General features: G+C 38.8%; 1 protein-coding gene and 1 long non-coding RNA gene across 4 annotated transcripts in view; both read left to right on the top strand.

Moving 5' to 3' along the window:
• The first annotated feature begins 1868 nt into the window (after nt 1-1868).
• Nucleotides 1869-10182, top strand: LOC118240842. Its single transcript, XR_004775681.1, has 3 exons — nt 1869-1986; nt 4331-4480; nt 9992-10182. It is a non-coding gene; the product is annotated as an uncharacterized LOC118240842 (long non-coding RNA).
• An 8172-nt stretch (nt 10183-18354) lies between these two features.
• si:dkey-28e7.3 (trafficking kinesin-binding protein 1) overlaps nt 18355-20192 on the top strand; it is a 17216-nt gene continuing 15378 nt past the window's right edge. For 2 of the 3 annotated variants that reach the window (XM_027018354.2, XM_027018353.2), the window contains exon 1: nt 18355-18640. In XM_027018354.2, the coding sequence (XP_026874155.2) occupies nt 18505-18640 (136 nt within the window). In that variant the 5' untranslated portion in view covers nt 18355-18504. Of the gene's footprint in view, nt 18641-18704; nt 18843-20192 lie in introns of those variants that run through there. The other variant, XM_027018355.2, reaches the window with a different exon arrangement.

Genomic DNA, 20192 nt, shown 5'->3' with positions numbered 1-20192 from the left:
CAGGCTGTGCCACACCCAGAACATCTACCAACCAACAGGCTCCTGTGTGGGCTTGATTTTAATATCCTACGCAGACGTAAATGATCGTACTTTGGTTGAAACGGTTTGTTGTGTGAAAATCTAATCTACCTCTTTCAATGACCCTAATAACATAAGGGCGCATTCACTTCTTTGAACATGTTTTCGTCTGTTGGAGGACGTTACCGCTGCCAGCCGCACCTGTAATCACGGCATTGGCGATCACGTATTTTGGATCATGATTTACAGACAACCCAGACATGAGTGTGTCACAGCAGATACGTGTAGGCGGAACTTGCTGTATGTCTTTTTCTCCATTACTTGAGGGTCCAGAATATAGACGTTATATTTATTCAGACGCTTTTATCCAATGCAATGACAATATGTAAGAAATCTCTTAATATTAATACGCAAACACTGTTGGAGAGCATTAATATGAGATGTTGGATTAATTTGTTACTACAGAAGACATCTCAGCTCTTCCCTTGTCATTCACACTGCCATGTTTATGTCTACGAGCTGAATGTGGTACATGGTGACGTGCGCAGGTTCTTCTTAGGGTGTGGTTGTTAGATGGCAACAGCAACTGACAAAATACGACAGTCGCCATCAACTGGTGAAATAACATGACAACAAACTACTTAAGGAGAAGACATATTTTTGTGGCATTGTCACTGAGGTAAAAGTACCACACGTGATGTAATCAAATTAAAGAGTACATTTGCCATTTGTCTACCCATTTGTTGTTTTCTGTCATTTATAATCTCACGCCATACCATTCATGCGGAGAAACAGATCTCATTCGGCCTGAACAAGAAACACACAGCATCGTTGCATTGGATGTGTGCATTGTACAGTTAAAAAATACAAACAAATATTGTTCTCTGTTAGGTTTTGTAGATTTTATATGTAGAGCAGGCAATTTCAAAAAGGTGGGATGAGTCATTTCAAAAATAAATAGTAATATTAATCCCTTCTGTTTTTCATTTCCAAACAGGAGATTCTCTGTTTTCCTAAAGCTTATGCCATCAGCCAGCTTTACAAATGAAAGACGTTTGGTACAACCTGAATTTTCATAGAGTTGGCTGTGCGACCAAACTGGGCATCCAGAACAGAAGGGCCTTGGTCAGGGAGGTTAGAAAGAACCCCACGGGTAGTCTAAAAGAGATCCAAAAGTCCAGTGCAATGATGGGAAAACCTACTGTATGGACACTGATCTCTGCAGCACTCTGTAAATCGGGCCTTTATGGCACAATTGCAAGACAGGTGCTACTGTTGAGTAAATGGCATATGACAGCCTGCTTGAAGTTTGCTAAATGGCATCATGCTATGCGGGGGTTTCTCAGTAGCAGGGACAGGAAGACTAGTAACAAGTGAGGGATGGATGAATACAGCCAATATAAGAACATCCTTGAAGAACATCTCATTCAGAGAATGCACGCAAACTCAGACTGTGGTAATAGTTCACATTTCAACATGATAATGACCTAAACCATGCAGCCAAAACAACACTCAAGTGGATTCTCTGAACGTCCTTGAATAACCCAACCATATCGCAGACGTAAACCTGCATATGAACTGATTTTTGCTGCATTCGACATTGGATAGATGTTGCCTATCACTGCAGATGTCAACAGATAATATCACCAATTTCCTTCATACAAATGATAAACGTTTAAAGACGCTGCTTATGTTTAAAAAACACTTTTAAACTCGAGTTTTGAAATAAGCAAAACACTTTCCCTGATGAGCTCATTTGCAATAAGCATATTTTATTAGTCTCAGTAGGAGGGCGACCTCTTATGGACCATGTGTTCCACAAATTTGATCTTTCAAGTTGGCCGAGTGTATATGACCGCCTATCTGACTGAATTTTGACAGTCTAATTCGTTTTTGAAAAAGTTCTCAGGCAAAACAGCTCAAAGCGAAAGTCTGACAACGCGGGAGGACGGAACAACTCGTGTTAAAGTAAGTTACATTCTAAAACACACTGCTAAACAGCATACGTAATATTTATACATAAATATACAACATACATAATAATAGCACTGTATTATTTAGGCGACTTCACAATCCGGGTTTGGCAGGGTGGGACAGCGAGAACATTTCATAAGCCTTCAGCGTTTAATATAAGAATATCATATCATAGAAGATAACTCGGTAATCAGACCGACCAAAACCTTTTCTGACGTACAATGTCAAAGACAACAAATTGCCCTAATAGAGATTTTTTTGGTGACGTTTCTTAATACAGACTAGGCTACCGTACTTCCTCACTTCCAAATAAGGTCGAGTTGCATCAGCAGGAGTCTGGTGTCCTGGTGTTTTCCCAGAGTGGTGGTTTGCTCTTTAGGAGAGTTAACATGTTATAAAGGCGCAGGGGCGAATAATATCAACTAGTGTTATCAGTTAAGGTTACGAAGCTCTATCAGTTAAGAATCAAAGGGGATCTCACATCGCGCTCCAGTGGTCCGCTGGCTCTATAATCAAGTCGTGCATTGTACTATTTGCAATTGTAGATAAGTTTGCAAGTTTTTCTGAACGTTTTCAATATAAGAAAAAAATCTAAATAATATTTTAGGTGTTTTCAGAAACATACGAATCATAAACTAGATAATGTGTTAACAGATATCTCTTTTACTGTCAAACAAATCATACTATCTAAGAGTGATCTTTCACATTAATTTCTAAAATGTATTTATAAAAAGGCATGTAACTTTTAAAACCTTTACAGGCGTTCTTCATTACATATATAATTGCAATTAAATGTAGGATCATTGTCGGTTAACAAGAGTTTAGTAATGTTAAGAACTTTAAACGCTTACTTTGTGTCTATAGCATTATCTGCGTGTTTAGACGGCTCTTTAATTGAACATAAACTATGAGATGTCTGTTTTCAAAACTCACTGATTCTATATCCTGCCTTTCAGTCTCACGTTTTTATTTATCTAATATTTTTTAACTACGTGAATTTTAAAAGATCCATCAACTCCCCCCAGGCCTTTGGTATAGTGACTACAACCATAGAACTGACTGTATTTAGAATTTATGCACATCTTCGTACGTGTGTATATGTGTGCCTTACATGGAATAGATAAGATTTCGTGTCTTCCGGGTCATTATGCATTATATCTTTGTTTGATGTGCTTTGTCGTCAGTCTTGCGCTTGTAAATGGAGCATTTACTTACGATTGCATAAATGAACACCCTGAGATTTGCATCTAAGTCTGGTGTAGAAAACACTAACTCTGTGAGTTGATCTCAGTTGATCTCAAGATGGTTGACCGGGGTAGTGTGTGCGTGTACGTGTGCGTGTGTGTGTTTTAATCTTCCACATCCATCATTTGCATCGCCCACATCTTATTACCACTGATCTTAGTTCTTGTCTTGTTTTCTGGATCGTGTCTGCTGATCCTGATTTCTGCATCTCATCTAGTGTAAATTCAGCTTCGTTAATTAATGATGAAAAACAAAAATAATTTAAATCACGTATATTCATTTCTACCCCTTACTCTTGTGATCATTCTGTGGAGATTGTAAGTTATTTTAAAGTACTTAGGAATACACATGGGTCAACAGTTGAGTTTTACATACAATGTTGATTGTTTATGCAAGAAAGCTAGAGACTGTATTTGCTTAGAAACTGAAGGGGTTTGAGGTAAGTGATAAGACTCTGGTAAAAGTGTATGTTCCCTTGATAGAAAGTCTCTTTATTAATGTTTCTATATGGTAGCGGCACCTGACATTAGTTCATAAAAACAAATTGACCAGAATCAATAAGATGTTGGGGAAAGTAGCAGGAACCAACAAAGGTCATTGGTGGATCTTTGTAACAGAGCTGTACTTAAGAAAGCCGTTCTAATTTGTAATGATCCAACATATTCCCTTCATTCTGAGTTTGGTTTACCCCCTCTGGATGGCGCTATCCAATGTCGAATGCAGCAAGAATCAGTGAAAACCACAAGGTTTCATCAACCGAATCTTCTTTGGAGTATTTTTAGAGTATAACTGCACTGTAGTAAAGGCATCTTAAGAATCCATTTTGGTGGATTGTTGGGGAAGCCCATTCCAGCAGCTACATTACATATGAGCTGCAAAGTGCTGACTCATAGCCTCCTCACATCTCTCTCTTTCTCTTTCTCACTCTCTCAGCAGGTTATTCATTTTAGGCCAGTCTCAGTCTCTTTGTTTTTACGCTGTCACTCACTTTCTGGTTCTCTTCCTCTTCCTGATGCACCCCTCTCTGCTCCTCCCACTCTGCCCCATTTCTGTTCCTCCTCTTCTCCACCCCTCCCTCTCTTTCATTAAACAGGAGGTGCTTTCACTGCATGCGACACCGGGCAGACAATGTAGCTTGGAGGTTGTGAAGAGGACACAGTTTTGAACGTGACTTCTAGGCTGTCACCACAAGAAAGAAAAACCCTTATTCTTTAAGGAATACAGGAATCCTTCCGCGCCTTCAGTAAGTAATCCCTGACAATACGAAAACAAGTGCTGTGTGTATATCATTTAATGTATACCAGTGTCTACACTCTTGTAGTTACTTCTCATACTGGCACCAGAGTAAGCAGCTCTGTGTTCACTGGAGAGGGCCCAAAATATCATGTCATTTTAGACTTTAGCTACATGTGGATGATTTTAAATGTTTGCTTACTGTATGGCTGCTTGACCTTTAGCCTGTTATTCTAAATGATAGAGAAATACTCTTGTTAATACTCCATACGTTTATTTATATGTTTATTTGACAGGCCTAATGGGCAGTGTAGTTTCTTTGCCTGAATTCACTACATGTTATGTGTCATCAGCAGTCCTGGACAGGTGGTGCTTTTAGCAAACTCTAAGTTGGCAAAGCGGCAGTAGTAGCTCAGTGGTTAAGTTACTTGACTTGTAATCAAAAGGTTGCTGGTTCAAGTCCCACCACTGCCAAGTTGTCACTGTTGGGGCCTCTGAGCAACACTGTTATCCCTCAACTGCATAAGTTGTACTCAGTCATAATTGTCAGCTGCTTTGGATAAAGGCATCAGCTCAATGCCATAAATGTAAGACTGAAAGCAATGTGAAGTAAGGGACATTATTATGTCTACGGTCAAGCTGCATGACCTATGATTATTTTTGAAAACTGTAATTTGAAAATCTTCTGACCTGCAGATACATTGATCTAAACATTACTGATAAGCACAGTTTATTTATTTTGTGTGTTTGTGTGTGTGTGTGTGGACTGTGCATGTGCATGCTACCTTTATACAACAGTGTCCTTAATTATATTGTCAAATTTTAGAACACACACATATGCATATACATATGCAGAGGGGAGGCAAATGTATAATTACCTCAGAATCTTCAGATAAACTGGAAGCAGAATTTTAAGGCACAAATAGATGACAAAATGATCACCACGATCAGATCAGTTTGAAAGTTGATTCCATTTTCTATTTATCAATATATCCACAGATTTTTAGGCGGTGAGGGAAGGAGTCTGGAGTTCTGTGACTGTGTAATTTATACTCTTCCTCTGCTTGGCCAAGCAATTATGAACATAATGTATTACTGTGACAGCATATGGAATGGAAAACCTGTTTAAGGCAGAGGTGTGGTGGTTGGAGGTTAATGTTTAACTGTGTTCTGTTGATCATACATTTGATCCAGTCTCCTGATTTGGAGGTGCTGAGGCAATCTGTGTCAGGCAGAGGGAAGAGCCAGTGTGTAATGATGACCTTTAATGATGGTTAGGGGAGCCTACCTGTGAGCACTGTGCATTTTACAGGGTCACAGCTATGCCAGCCTTTTATTGACAGCAAAGGTTAATTAAGTGGGATATAGGCCAAACAGCACTCTCTTTGCTTAAATGATTCTGTCCTTGTAATTCATTGTGCCAGTTTGAACATGCTTGTGAATATGGTAGATTCAAGCATGAGCACATAAATGAACAATAGGTACATTATGGTTGCAGTAATATTAGTAATATTTTTTCACTGCTTTAGAGACAAATTGGAAAAGGTTTTTTTTTTTGGATTCAAAAGTGAGACTTGTTTTTTTTTTTTCAACGTATACCTTGTCAGGCTGTGCTTTCTCATTATTTCTGATCACACAGAGTGCAGTCTTGATGATAGCTTCAGTACTGAGCTATATAAAGCTCCTCAGAAGCTTATCCCTGAGCTTAAACACATTCCAGTGGACTTTTCACGAAAGCCTGAGAAAAATGTTCAAGAAAGTCTGTTCATGAAAATCTGAGAAAACACAGATAAAATAGGAGAGCAATGGAATATATTCTAACACTTTTGTAAAATGTTTCACAAATAAAATCAGAAAAACTAATCAAAAATATGGTTTGTGACTTTTTAAAGTTGAACATCTAAAAATGAGTGGCTGTAGTGAATCTTTCATTTTCTAAAAAGGAGATTTATCATTAAATGATTTCCACGTTCACTGGTTCACATTCAAAATAGTAAAATTTATTCTTTAAAATACTGTCACAGGAACCAAGAGGTCATTTTTTAGATTCCTTGCAGATGTCAGGAGTAGGATAACTGGGGGAATGTGTATCATTTTTAGTTAGATGGCTCTAGAAGCAGCACTCTCATACCAACCAAGGTTCATATGCATAGAAGGATCCAGAAATAAAAGTTACAGTAATGCATGTCTGTTGACTGACAGGCAAGCATGAAGAATATCTTCTGTTTAATTGTGCTCCCCTGTGAATCCTTTGTTCAGAGGCTAAATAAAGTCACGAATGTGAAGATTACATTTATTAGTCTTTATGGGAAAGAGGAACTGCTTTAATGGGAAATCTGTAATGAGGTTACAGTATAATGGATTTAATTTTTTTTAAAACATAAAAAATACAGACTCATAATGCATGCCCTAATTTCAGGGAATAATCTGATTCAGTCAAACTAGGATAAATGATCCATGCTGCTCTGTGCTTAGGCTTTTTGTGTGATTGTTTGTATTTGTACAGCTTTGCCACTCCTGTCTATAAAGTGCAAGTAAGAGTGTGCACGCAGGCAATGTGGACTGTTAATTAACACCAGTGAGATACTGGGAACTGATAGACAGAGGCTTATCTCAGACCTGTTGGACTGAAGGCATCCTCCAGCAGGGGTGAGTGAAAGAGTTCTATCAGCATATCAACGTACTATCCGCTGATTCATGCGAACTGATACAACATTCAAATGTCACAATGTGCCGTTATTTTAGCTCAGACTGTTCTTTTGTTATACTTTCAAAATCTTTTTTCGTTCTCACATGGCTGTTTTTATAAGTACTGGAAAAACATCAAACAAACAAAAATCACGCAAAGAAAGTTTACAGTTTACTGTATGGCTCCCATGTTTGAGGCACCACACATGTATCAAGGCCATCTTTGCCAGGACTGTTTTGGCATCATGATAAAACAGGAGTGTTGGTTATTGGATCCTCTTGTGGAAACGTCTGGTGAAGATTAAAATTCATTGTGATATACACAAAAATGAAAAACATAACCTGTTAGTCTTGGAAACATCTTCAAACTTGATTTTGACACGAAATTGGTGATGTATTCTTGTTTGTGATGTCTAGAAGTACAGTTGTGTTTATTGTTACTTATCTAAATTTCACCACTCCTTTTGTATCCTTGTACAAACCATCCATTTATGACTTCGAGACATCAGGAAAGGCTTTGGGTAAACAAAAACCCACCTACTAACGGGAACCTACACATTAGCCCATTGTCTTCCTTCTTGTAGCCTGTCGTTTTCTTCTCAAGTGGGATGAGATGTACAGGAAGGCAGATGTCTTGTATAAGATCCTATACTTCTTTTGTTTATACAATGATGCAGGATACAGAAAATTATCACTAGCTTTTTACTGATCATTGCTTAAGAGTCTGGGAAAGGTAGGCCCTCCATTCTGCTAATCACAGGTCATGCACAAGTCTGATACCCCGCTGCTGAGAGAAAGAGAGAGTGTGTCAGATGTGTAGAAATGTGGACTATAGTCCATTTTCACTTTTATCTTGGTATAGTGACCAGAGAGATTCTGCTGTTATGAATGGTTAAGAATGTACAGTGGATTTCCTAACAAAAATGACAGATTTGATTTTGTTGGTTTAGAACCGAACAATAAAGGGTTAGCAGTCACAGACTTGCTGACATAATGCTTCTAAATTTTCAGCCTCGATGTTTTTCAAGTGATTTACCTTTTATTTTTTAACTTTTTGTTTATATGGCCTTTGTAGTGTAGTCATTGTTGATGTTGATTGTTTCTTTTTGTGTTCTCAAGAGTTCTTGCTTTCAAAGTAATGTTTATAAATATGAAGACAATCCTACCTGACCCCAAAAATGTTTGTAAGTATTTTAATGGCTAAGAGTATTGTATTGGAATTAATTCATAATAATGAATAATTTAATAATTAAGATGTAAGAAAATGTATGACCAATACACCAGGCATAACGTTAACCATTAGAAAGTTTCATAAAAGTTTGCATTTGCAAATTTTCACAGATTTTCAACCATGAAACCTCACTGGGACACTATCTTAATGCTCTACTTCAACATTATAGAAATGAAATGGCTGAATTTATTGATTTTTAATAGAAACCTTTCTATCTTTCACATAATTTTCTGTTGTTTTTTTATCTTTGCCAAAATCATTTGAAATGTGAGCTCTTGCTTGGTCAAATTACCTTATGTGTCCAAGCTCATGAAGACCCACTAACAGAGGTGTCATGTGACCAAGCCGGTTCATAGTCCTCTGGTCTCCTTGGAGACTGTTCAGAGAGCATGTCCCTTTCAGCCAGTCACACACGAGATGTTCACTGAGCATTCAGCTTGCCCCTCCCCCTCTTCCATAATTGTGCATTATTCAGTATGGTTTTGGCAGGCTGAAACCTTTTTTTAAATCTCAAGTACTTCCCTTCATCCTATTTCCTTTTGTTTGTTTCTCTCTCTCTCTCTCTCTCTCTCTCTCTCTCTCTCTCTCTCTCTCTCTCTCTCTCTCTCTCTCTCTCTCTCCCTCCCTCCCTCCCCGCTCTTTAGTCTGTGACAATGCACACGTACACACCCGTGTGTTACAGCATGGTTGGCTCAGAGCAGCAGTATCACTGTCCTTGAGATATTGTATTCTACACTTCAACCTTGGTCTTTGTGACCACAGTTAGGGCAAGTTCATATATGCCCAGAAATTACACTTGTTGCTTTCAACCCTCTGACTGAAATTTTTTTTCTTGTTGCAGTTTTGTTGGTTTATGTTTCACTGTTTAAGTATTTCACATATTATATATTATACATGTGAAATGTCACATATTTCATATGGTCACATTTGTTTTCACAAATCCATAAAATGTACAATAATTTATAAAGCACCCATCTTATCCAGTCCTGCCAGAGCAGAATCTTATAATGCTTCTGTTTAAACTGAGATGCTAGTCATGCAAATATTACTGCGTCACACATCGGCATATGGAAATCTCAGATTTTCCCCTTTGCATTCTGTTGGTCTTTCAGAGTTCTGACTGCTAAGAAAAATTGTGTCATCACCACATCATCATGACATTTTGTAATGTCCAAGCAACTTTCATCCCTTGACTGAGAAAGTGCTGTTTTTGGAGCAACAAAGGTCTTAGCAGTAGCAATGTGCCAGCACATGAATTTAATACGTCATGCTTGTTTGATATATGACCTAAGGCAATTCTCATTCATGGCTATGTAGAGATGAATAAAGTGCAAACATGACCTCTTCCCTACTGCTGCACGAGAGCCTATCCCCTTACACATGGGTGGACTGCTCAGGAGAAAGTGATATGGCGTGGCACAAAAGAGCCACTGTTCCTTTCTTAAGCATTCATTTTCACAATGCTAAAACAAGATAAAACTGAACAAAGTTGCTAGGGAAACGCGTAAACATTGACATCAGTTTTTCAGTATTTAGGCAAATGCTTGCCAAAATGAACACACTTCCTTTTTAATATTTTTGTACCCTTTCTCTCTGTTGTAGGAAATGCATTCTGCATTTCTCCAAATCCTTTCCTCTCCGATCCACTAGGTGGCAGCAGAAGCATTAATTTGTGGCACTTTGGCACTCAGAACCCTGATCCTACACCCTACTCCTGCTACCCCATTCGCCTGCCCCTGTTCCCTCTCCTCTGGCTGGCCCCTTTCAGGCCCTCCTGGAGCCCCGAGAATCTTTCACCCTCCACAAGGAGCAGGGAGGGGTATGCAGGTCCCTCAGCCAGGACCTCGGCCTTGCTCCTGGGAAGCTGAGACATGGCCCTCTCCTGGTTAAATCCCACCAGGATGTGTCCACTCTTACAGGTAAGAGGCTTGTTCATGTGAAAATAATTTCAGTGTCCTCGAAGTGTCTTTTCAGTACCTTTATGTACCGATGATCTTTGTTTCATTGGTAAATGAAGGATTTCCCACCCAGACATTATTAACTTCTTGATAATTAATGTGATCAACCTTGCTAATAGCTTTAGCATTCAGAACTCAGTACATTCTGACAGAGATTAACCATTACCCAGTGGAGCAAAAATACAGATAATGTAGGCCAAGAAATACAGATAATTCTCCTTTTTGAAAACAAGAAACTTCTACTCTAGCCATGCGTGCCTTTAGATAGTCTACCAAAAGAATATCTATATTTTTATAATTTTTGTATACCTAATTTTTATTTTCTGCAAATTTGTTCTGTAGTCAACAGCTGCAAAGAATGTGAAATCTTTACTGTTTAGGCTACATCCAACCCTAAGACAATTTCAATGACTTATGGTTGTATAGTGAAAGTTCAGATTTATTAGGGGTTTTGGAGATGTAAATAATTGGCTGACTGGAAGTGAAAAGCCAAAGGTTTTTACTATTTGGACACAAAGGCCAGCATCTGAAGTGCAGTCCAGTGTGAGTGAGGGAGAGCAGGCTGACACCAACACCACATTCTTCATCGTCCTCTGTGGGAGGCCAGGCTGCAGCTTTGAACTTTGTGCTATCAGGGAGTTGAACGGTACTGCAATTCAATGAAGTTCAAAGAATCATCTCTGATATTGCTGTTAATTAAAACATATGCAGAATGAACTTTAAAATAAAAGGTTTCCCTTTTTGAAAATAAAGTTTATTCAGGCTTTTTGAAGGCTTAAACACAAAAAAACTCCCCCATTTGGTTTAAGCCCAGTGAGAAGATGCAGAGACGTGTCAGGTCTCATAGTGCCAAAGCCATTAGACTGAGCCATGTATGGATCTACCCTTTTGTTTTAATAAACATTGTACCTATTCTGTAATATATATGAACAAAAATAAATCATTCAAATGCTGTCTTAAATTTAATTTGTTATTTTTATGACTGAATAATATTACTTATTGTGATGCCATTGTGTTCCTGTTCACTTTACTAAAGGTGACCATATTTGTGTGAACTTAATGTACCAGCAACTTTATTAGAAACACCACTTAGAACTAAGAAATGAGTAGTAAAATTAAAGTCTATAGCTTGTCTTCATGCATAGTTTGTGGTAGCCACCCTGGTAGTCATCCAGGGTCAGATCATGTGATTTGTTTTCAGAAACATCATAAAGTGCCCAGTGACTATGAAACAAGGTGTTTTTAATGAAGTGGCTGGTGAGCATATATTGCATTGGGGTTATTTTAGAATATAATACCAATAATCTCATTCAAATGCAGGCAAAAGACAGGTACAATTCTTGTACTTCACAAAATACTGTTTCTCCATGAATTGATCGCCATAATTTGAAGAATCAGAGAAACAGGTAATCATATCTTGAAAGGGCTCCTATCATGGAAAACTGCGTTTTACTTGCTTTATTGAAATAAGGTATTTTGAAATAATATGTAAATATTGTTAAAGTTTCAGATCACACCATTCACTCCACCAATCCATACTGTCCACATGTGGAATCTAGGCTATAAAAATGGCACATTTTAAAATCACTTTTGTCATGAGAACGAACTCATTTGTAAATCTACGCCCATTCAGCCGACTACATTTTAGCCCCGCCCACTTGCATAGCAGGTCTTAGGCATTTCAGGTCTGAGTGCTTTTTGAATGAGGGACAATACAAGGCAGCTAATCAGAACAGAGCTAATTTATCTTACATTTATCTATCAGTAGTAGAAACAGTCTGGTTCATTTGAAGAGATAGAGAGGTTAAAAAATTGTCATGTTAAAATGAATTATAAATGAAGGAAAATGTAAGATATGGGCCCTTTCAATCCTGTCTTTTGCATTACCATTCTTTGTCCAGTAGAGTGCAGGAAAGACATTTCTTAAAAACTAAAAGTCAGCGCTCTGTGCAGTGAGAGGCTGTAGCCTCACTGCAATTCATCCTATCGGAGAGTTTCTGCTGTACAGAGGGTAAGTGCAAGGTAGCTGCTTCTGATTAACGGTACAGTGAGCCTAGTCTTTGTCTCCTTGACATCGTAGGGTTATTGTTAGCTTTGTTTGTCTAACGTTAAATACCCTGTGTTATGTAACTACAGTATTAAGTAAAATTTACTCTAAAAACTATAAGAAGTCTAAATACTTTTGTCACTCCTTTTCTGCAACAGATCTATGTTCAGGTGTGGATTTGCCAGAGGTGGAGATAGTGAGTCTTCTAACAGAGAAATTACCCAGATACACTCTACGGGCAGACGAGGTGTTTGGGTATGATCACGATGACTGGCTGCACACTCCACTGCTGCCACCAGAGGCCGCTCTGGGGCTCACCTACGAACAGATCGACGAAACACTCAAATACTTCTGTGAGTCTGATTTTTGGTATCTACTCCCCTCAGAGTGCTTGGGTTTTTCTGACTCTGCAGGCTACGTGTGCATTTGTCTAACCATCAGTCAGTTCCAACGTAAAGGGTAGGATTCATTTCAGCTTTGGCATTTACTAACTATATGGAATACTTGCACTACAAAACAACAAAAATGTGTGCTTGTCAAATATGGGTTAACCCAGGCAGAAAATTGTAGACTCGCAGATTTTCAGAAATCCCCTCTGTCCTGGGAGCTAACACCCACTGGGCCTGGGGAATGATTACAGGAGGCTTCCAGAAGAGGAATCCCAAGGTGGGGCTCGAACCACTACTCTGAGTGCCCAGGCCAGTGTGCTACCAGGGAGAGCAAAAAGAAATCTTAGGCCATGTTCAAAATAGCCTACTACACTACTCGCGTACTGATTAGGCCCCTGATCAGTCCGCCTTATGCACTGTGATCAAAATCACTTTTCCAACACGCACAAGGTATACAGATGATGTATTACTCCGGCCAAATATTCCAGTACGTGACCACAGCTAACTTCAGGGTATACTGCAACCCATCATGAAACGGTGGTGAAAAATCTTTCACGAGTAGGCAGAACCTTCTTACTTTCAATGTGACCCTATAGTATGGTGTGTGCGTGTCACATAATGGAGACTATACTGCTATGGGTGCTATTATATACTGTGTGCAATATGAAGTATATAGTAAGCTATTTCAACCATAGCCAAACATGGAAGGATGGCAAGAACCCGAGAGGAAGCTCTTAATGTTTCTTCCTGGATTACCAGGAAAGAAAGACTGAGCAGCAGGGTGCCTGTGAGGTGCTGTTCAGTAGGTTGGATGCCAGGTGTGGCTAATTGCCTGATTACTGTGAAAATATTCTGCGCCTCCCTCTAGTGGCCGAAGATGGCCTAGCCGACAGCCCCAGGATGAGCTGTTAGAGGATATGTGCGTAGTGCAGGTATTAAAATGAAGAGAATTAGCCTGTTGGTCTCACTAGCCTTTGAAATAATATAAATATATGTTATAATCGGATTTTTATAAGAGACATCTACTATTACAAGAATTATAAATGAAAACAAACATACAACATACTATGTTGGTGTATTTCAGTGTTAGGACAACAAAAAGTGCAAGAAAGTGCCCTTTTTATTCAGAGATTGATTGATTGATTTTTTGCTCTACAAAGACTTAAAAACACTCTCATACATGGCAAACATACATAAATGGAAACTGAACTATAGGCAAAATATGAAGAAAGTAACCAAAAGACAAACATATCACAAATGGTACACTAATTTTTGTTTTATTAATGAACAAAACCAACACAACTGGACAAAATCGAACACATGCACACAAATCCACCATCCAACTATTAACAGCATTTAACTTTTAAATGAAATATAGTGTGTGGTGGCTCATGGCATTCTGGGAGTCTTCGTGAGCACCTCTACTACTCTTAGTAGTAGCAAACTTGGTGCATATATTTTTGAAGGAGGGATAGTTTGAAACAATTGTGCTTAAAAAGAGTGATTGGTTTTTGTTTTCACTACTAATGACATCAGCATACTTAGGAAAAAAGATAATGTAAGAAGGAATGTGTGATTAGAACAACAATGTGGTTGTACTCTGGCCATGGTGAAAATAGAACTTGCAGACTTCAATAAGGCTGGGGCAGTTTGAGGTATATGGTGTATATGATGGGGCAGTTTGAGGTATATGGGGTATATGATGGGGCAGTTTGAGGTATATGGTGTATATGATGGGGCAGTTTGAGGTATATGGTGTATATGATGGGGCAGTTTGAGGTATATGGTGTATATGATGGGGCAGTTATGGTATATAATTTGCAGTCATCTTGATGCCATGACAACCCCAGTGATGTAAATCTGGTATAGTTTCACAATAGAATTGAGTGGAGTACATTGGAGTAGTCGAGTGCACTATGAGTAACAGAAGAAGCCTGACCTCACAACAGTAAATTTGTCTTTCTTTTGCAGTGGTATGAGAAACATCATTAATTCGCAAACATTTCAACAAAATTAGACAAAGGAGCATACATATTTTTGTAGTTTATAAGACATTTGTGATTAAAGTATGACAGACATGCTTTTATAGTAAGCTCAGATGTGGAACTTAGTCATTCCTATTGTATGCTGTACTGTTTAGAATCTGTGATTAAGATCCATGCTTTCCCCCAATAGTCACTTAGAAACATTCAGTGAATTCCATCTTATCAGATGAAAGGGTTATTTTGTAAAGCAGGAAAGGCATTCAAGTGAAGGATGTCTTTATTTCACTTTAGTTTAAAAACATTAAAGATATTGCCATTCAGCTGCTCCTCTGTCACTGTTGAACTTAGACATCCACATTGTACAGACAGGCTAGTCTGATGGCATTATGAGTCCAAAGGCTTGTGTAGAGTATATGTCACTGCTATATAACAGAAAGGGTTAAAGGGTGGTGAGACCACCAACTAGTACATTACCTTGTTTTCTTATTTTTCAGCCATTTTGCCTTTCAGCCCAGTAATCATTTACTTTATATCAAGAAAGTTAATATTCAGCATGCGTGACTTTGCTCCTTCCACATTCAGAGAGATTTCTCTATTCAGGAAGTAGATGACAAAAAGGTTCCCATTTTAGCAGGTCTTGTTAAACATATAGACAAACTATAGACAGATTACTGGCTTCTTTGTAGTGAATATCAAAACTTTATCTCTTACATTAGTATAAACAAGTATATTTTTTTTGCCAGAGTAAAACGCAACCCAGTCACCAAGTCACAATTAGGTTAGACTTCTGTGTCCCCGATCTGAATAATTCTAAACTACTCCACCCAGGGAACACCCAATGTAGTGTGAGAAGTGCGCAGTTTCTGGTAAACCACACTCACGTGACAACAGGCTGTCATCAGGAATATTGTTCACCAAGGCAGCGCATGTCTGCTGCTTCTCCGTCACCTAGGCCTGGATGACAGGACGTCATCTTAGTGATTATGTTAGCACTTTAGTGTGTAATCTGTTATGGTGGTGAGCAGGGGTGGTGCTTACGTTTCCAGTAAGAGTGCAAGCAAAAAAACCTATATATAGACTAGAAAAGTGACTACTTATTTACAGGCTACAAAAAAACCTACAATAATCAAATACATAGAACTGTGCATGCAACCATATGAAAAAACTGAGCTACCATGCAATAAAAATGAGTAAAATTTGTCACTGTTTTGTAAAAATAAATAAATAATTGTATTTTGTAAAATGTTGTCAATCATCCAAAAATGTGTTTCGTATAATAACAAGCAGTTAAAATGATTTTATTAAAGTATTTTTTAAATTAAAATAAGGCAAAACAAAATTATTTACGTAAAAAAGCAGTTTTGCTTATCAGATTTAACATATTTTAATGGTACCTTGCTATTTTGATAATAACATACTCTTAAGTAAGCTGATGACTAACCTTGCAGCACACCTGATGAGCTGTTGGCCCCTTTATGCATTTTATTAAAATAATGTTTATGCAGTTTTATTTTTAGTAATATACCCTAATCTTGTCTTGAAATGTACTGTAGCACATAATATTACACAGTAAATGTTGCAGGCTTGTGGCTGGACATGTTGAATGTTTCAGATGTGTTCGGATTGGCTGCGTGATTCCTTGGAAACCACCCATTAATCCTAAACATAGTGGAGGAATCTTTGGAAGTAGCACATTTGCAGCTGTCTGGACTTTTAAATGCAAAATAGAAATGAAAATATCTGTACATTGTGTATAACTTATTTATTAAATGTTGCACCATAAGTTATGGTTTTCCAAATAAATTTGTGCTTTCTGCTGTTAGTTAATTGAACATTTCCTGTAACTGATTGGTGAATTTATCACCACGTGACTCCTAGGTAGAGGGCCCTAGGTACCTGACCTTGATGACTGGTTTTTGAACAAATTGCAGAAGAACAAATCTCTTCACTACAGTATCCTAGCCCACTATACATACTGTATACATCCATATTGTTATGATTGTAATGTCTGTAATAAATGTTGTAAGCATGATGTTTGAGTCAAGATTTCTGGAAGCTTTAACCCATTCTCAAAGATTCTGTGCAGTGATATTTTCTGTGTACCTCTGTGTACTAAATACATTTCTGTGTACTAAATCCAGCAATGATTTGAAAAATTAAGTTCTTTTTCTGTTTAGTGCTGGTTTAAAGTTTAGATGCGTGATTGCTGAAAGATCAGGGATCATTGTTTTAAAGGCTGCTCCCATGGTGATCCTCACACAAAGCTTACCTTCTTCCTAATACTGTTCCAATACATCTGTACTTCTGTGTACATTTGCATTCAGCAGTTTAGCTTGAATCCATGCGCTCTCTTTATATTAGTGTCCATCTTTGTATTGTTAGGATATATAGTTGCTGATGTTCATGTCTGTGAGTCAAAGCTGGCTTTGGAAAAAGGATATTGTACAACGTGCATTTGATCATTTCTGAGATGTTATTTTCATTACGACGGCCACTGAAAGAGATTTTAGTTGTATGTGAACAGTCCTCCCATTCCAGAGTAGACTAGTGTGTTTACACACTGTATGTAAGTTAATAACAGTGGAAAACCTGGACATGTTCAACAATAGCGGATAATTAATTGCAATTGCTTTTGACCTGTGAAACTATCTGGAAGATCATTTCTAAAGAGCTTGAACTATGGCCTCTTGTGGTGGATTGCATTAAATTTTAACCTTATGCAGAGGGGATTGTAATGGTGTTGGTGAGCTGGTGCAGGGGATTGTGGTACTGGTGAATGTTGTGATGTTGAGGATCGTTGCAGTGTTGGTGAGCATTGCGGAGTTAGGGACTGTCATGCAAGTGAAAGGGGTGGTGTGTGGTGTTCCAATTGCTGGTGTCCTAGGTTCATGAATGCTGATATGGGTTTGCTCTCTGTACTTCTTATCTGACAGAAACAAAATCCAGTGTTTTATTAATATAAATTTTCTGTTTTACTGTCTCGAACTGGAAACATGCTGTGGTTGGAAGGCAATGTTTTATATAAAAAATGTTAAATTTGCATAACAGATATCCCAGATCCTCTGCGTGTCTGTGACAGATTGATAGGGAAGGGTAGAACCATGTCTGAATCTGTCAGAGTATTTGAAAAAATTCTTAGGGCCAAATTGTTTTATATATAAAATAACTCTAAATGTGCATGCATGCACGCACACACAAACATACACACCCACACACACACAAACAAACATACACACCCAGCTGCTTTTACCTTGATGGGGTGAGTGTCTGCGCTAGCAGTACCTATTCATATTGACATGCAGTAGGTTGGAGCGTACCATTTGCTTTTGGAACATGGGGTGTTCATTCTCTAATGTCAGATGTCTTTTCAAAAAATGATCCCACAAACCATCTCTCTACTACTATTGTGATTTAAAGACTTTTACTGTAATCATATTAAATCACGGACAGAAGAAATTGTTTTTTTTCTCGCTGCCTTCCCCAAGTTACCTATTAGCTCCCTCCCTTATCTTATCTCCATGTCTCAGAGCAGCCAGGTAAATGTCAGAACACAAACAGTAGCTGACGCCCTGATAGGATTTATCACAGACGCCATTATACCTGCAACCCAAGAACCTGCATATGAGTCAGTGTGTGGACTCTGTAGTGGACTATAGATATTCACCAGTCAGACAGGGAAAACTCCTGTAATTCCGCTATTAGCTCAGCCTGCAGAGCAGGGAGTGCCGAGGGAGACATGGAGGTGTGGAGCGTCTCAGGCACAGAGGAGAGCGAGAGAGAAAGCAGCCTCAGTCAGGACGAGGAAGATGAGGAGCGTGAGGAGGAAGAACAGGAGCGGAGCACCGAGAGTCTGTGCAGAGAGCTGGTGCAAGGTAACACCACGCACAAGCACACAGCCAGTCAGGTTAATGCTCACACACGGACTGCGGAGGCGCTGGAAAGATGCAGAGGAGAAGTGAGAATGTTTCGGAGAAGACGGTGGAAGCTGGTGGGGCTTGACCGCCAAAAATGTAAAAAAGGACCTTGAGAAGGAAAGTATACTGGAGCTGTGAAGAAGGGAGAGCGCGATGAGAGGTTTGGTCTCTGAGCTCTGTTTCTGGAATAAAAATATGTAGCAAATGCAGATATCTTTTATGTCACCTGTCCAGCTTAGTTCATCGGTGATATTTCCTCTTGTTATTGAGCTGTATTTCTTATGATGGTATTCTTTTGAAATGACATCTGACATCCCCCTCACATAATTCCAGTTAAGGGCAAAATTAGGGGTGTGTGTGTGTGTGTGTGTGTGTGTGTGTGTGTGTGTGCCTGTGCAGGTGGTGACATACATGCATACACACACACACACACACACACATGTCCATTCTCGTACAATCACTTAGAGGATCTCAGAATAGCAAAGGACAGTCTAACCTCCGACAAGTTACTAGGGGCAATATCCATCAAAATTAAACCAGAGAATTTCTCTGCACCTAGTGAGACCTTCTGTGAATCATTGAAGGACAAGTGAACTCTCAGGAGGTTGGTACCATGTATGAGGCTGTTAAAATAACTAATCTACTGGTCCTCACAGGTTTGCGGCCAGCGTGAAGTTAAAGTACTGCCAGTTTGTTTCTCTGATGTAACAAATGTAGCTTGTTTAACCTTGGGAGGAAGCATTCCTTGGATAACATGTCCACATAGACTGTGTTTTCGAATTGCAGATTAGGAGTCTGATTGGGCTCAAATCCAAATACATACATGCCCAGACTGGAAGATAACCACTGTTTTATTTTTTGGCAGATATTCCTGTATTTGTTGTTGCATGTTATATGATTATTTCATCCTAATTAAGAATCCACTCTTTATTGTGAAGTAATTTGCTTTACATTTTTTACAAGTACAAATAACCAAATATTTTATTTTTACCAGTGCATTTGCTATGTAGAAGTACACCCTGGTGGGAATGACACCCAACATTAGTAAAGCCAAAGTCAAGGTAAAAGGGCATCTGGCAGCCCTGCTGGACATGAGATCTGTATCCCTCTGCTAGCCACCTCCAAACAGACCTGCCCCTTCTGCTTGATAATCAGTAGTTCTACCCACTGCTAGCAGCCCATCACTTACATCAAAATTATTTAATGGTGTTTAATCTTACAACTTTCCCACTCAGCATTTTGTCATTACTTCCTTTGGGGAAGGGGTTAAGATAATTAAGGGATTCAGGTCTTGGCTTAGGAAACTGGCCCTGCCAGAAGCTCTTACTGGTCATGAGAACAGCTGCTAAAGCCCTGCTGCTGCTGCTAGGCTAATGGCCCAAGGACACAAGAGAACTCGGCCAGCCACACACCTCAGGATGTGTGACCCTGCTACAGACCCTGTAGTCTGACCTTTAATCAGCTCATCCTCTGTAAACATGCCTTGTAAACAAAATCTGTATGCATATTT

Source organism: Electrophorus electricus, chromosome 26 (genome assembly GCF_013358815.1).
Source record: "Electrophorus electricus isolate fEleEle1 chromosome 26, fEleEle1.pri, whole genome shotgun sequence".
In the NCBI taxonomy this organism is placed as follows: Eukaryota; Metazoa; Chordata; class Actinopteri; order Gymnotiformes; family Gymnotidae; genus Electrophorus; species Electrophorus electricus.
The sequence above is the reverse complement of the archived record's forward strand: the minus strand, read 5'-3'. Positions and strand labels throughout refer to the sequence as shown.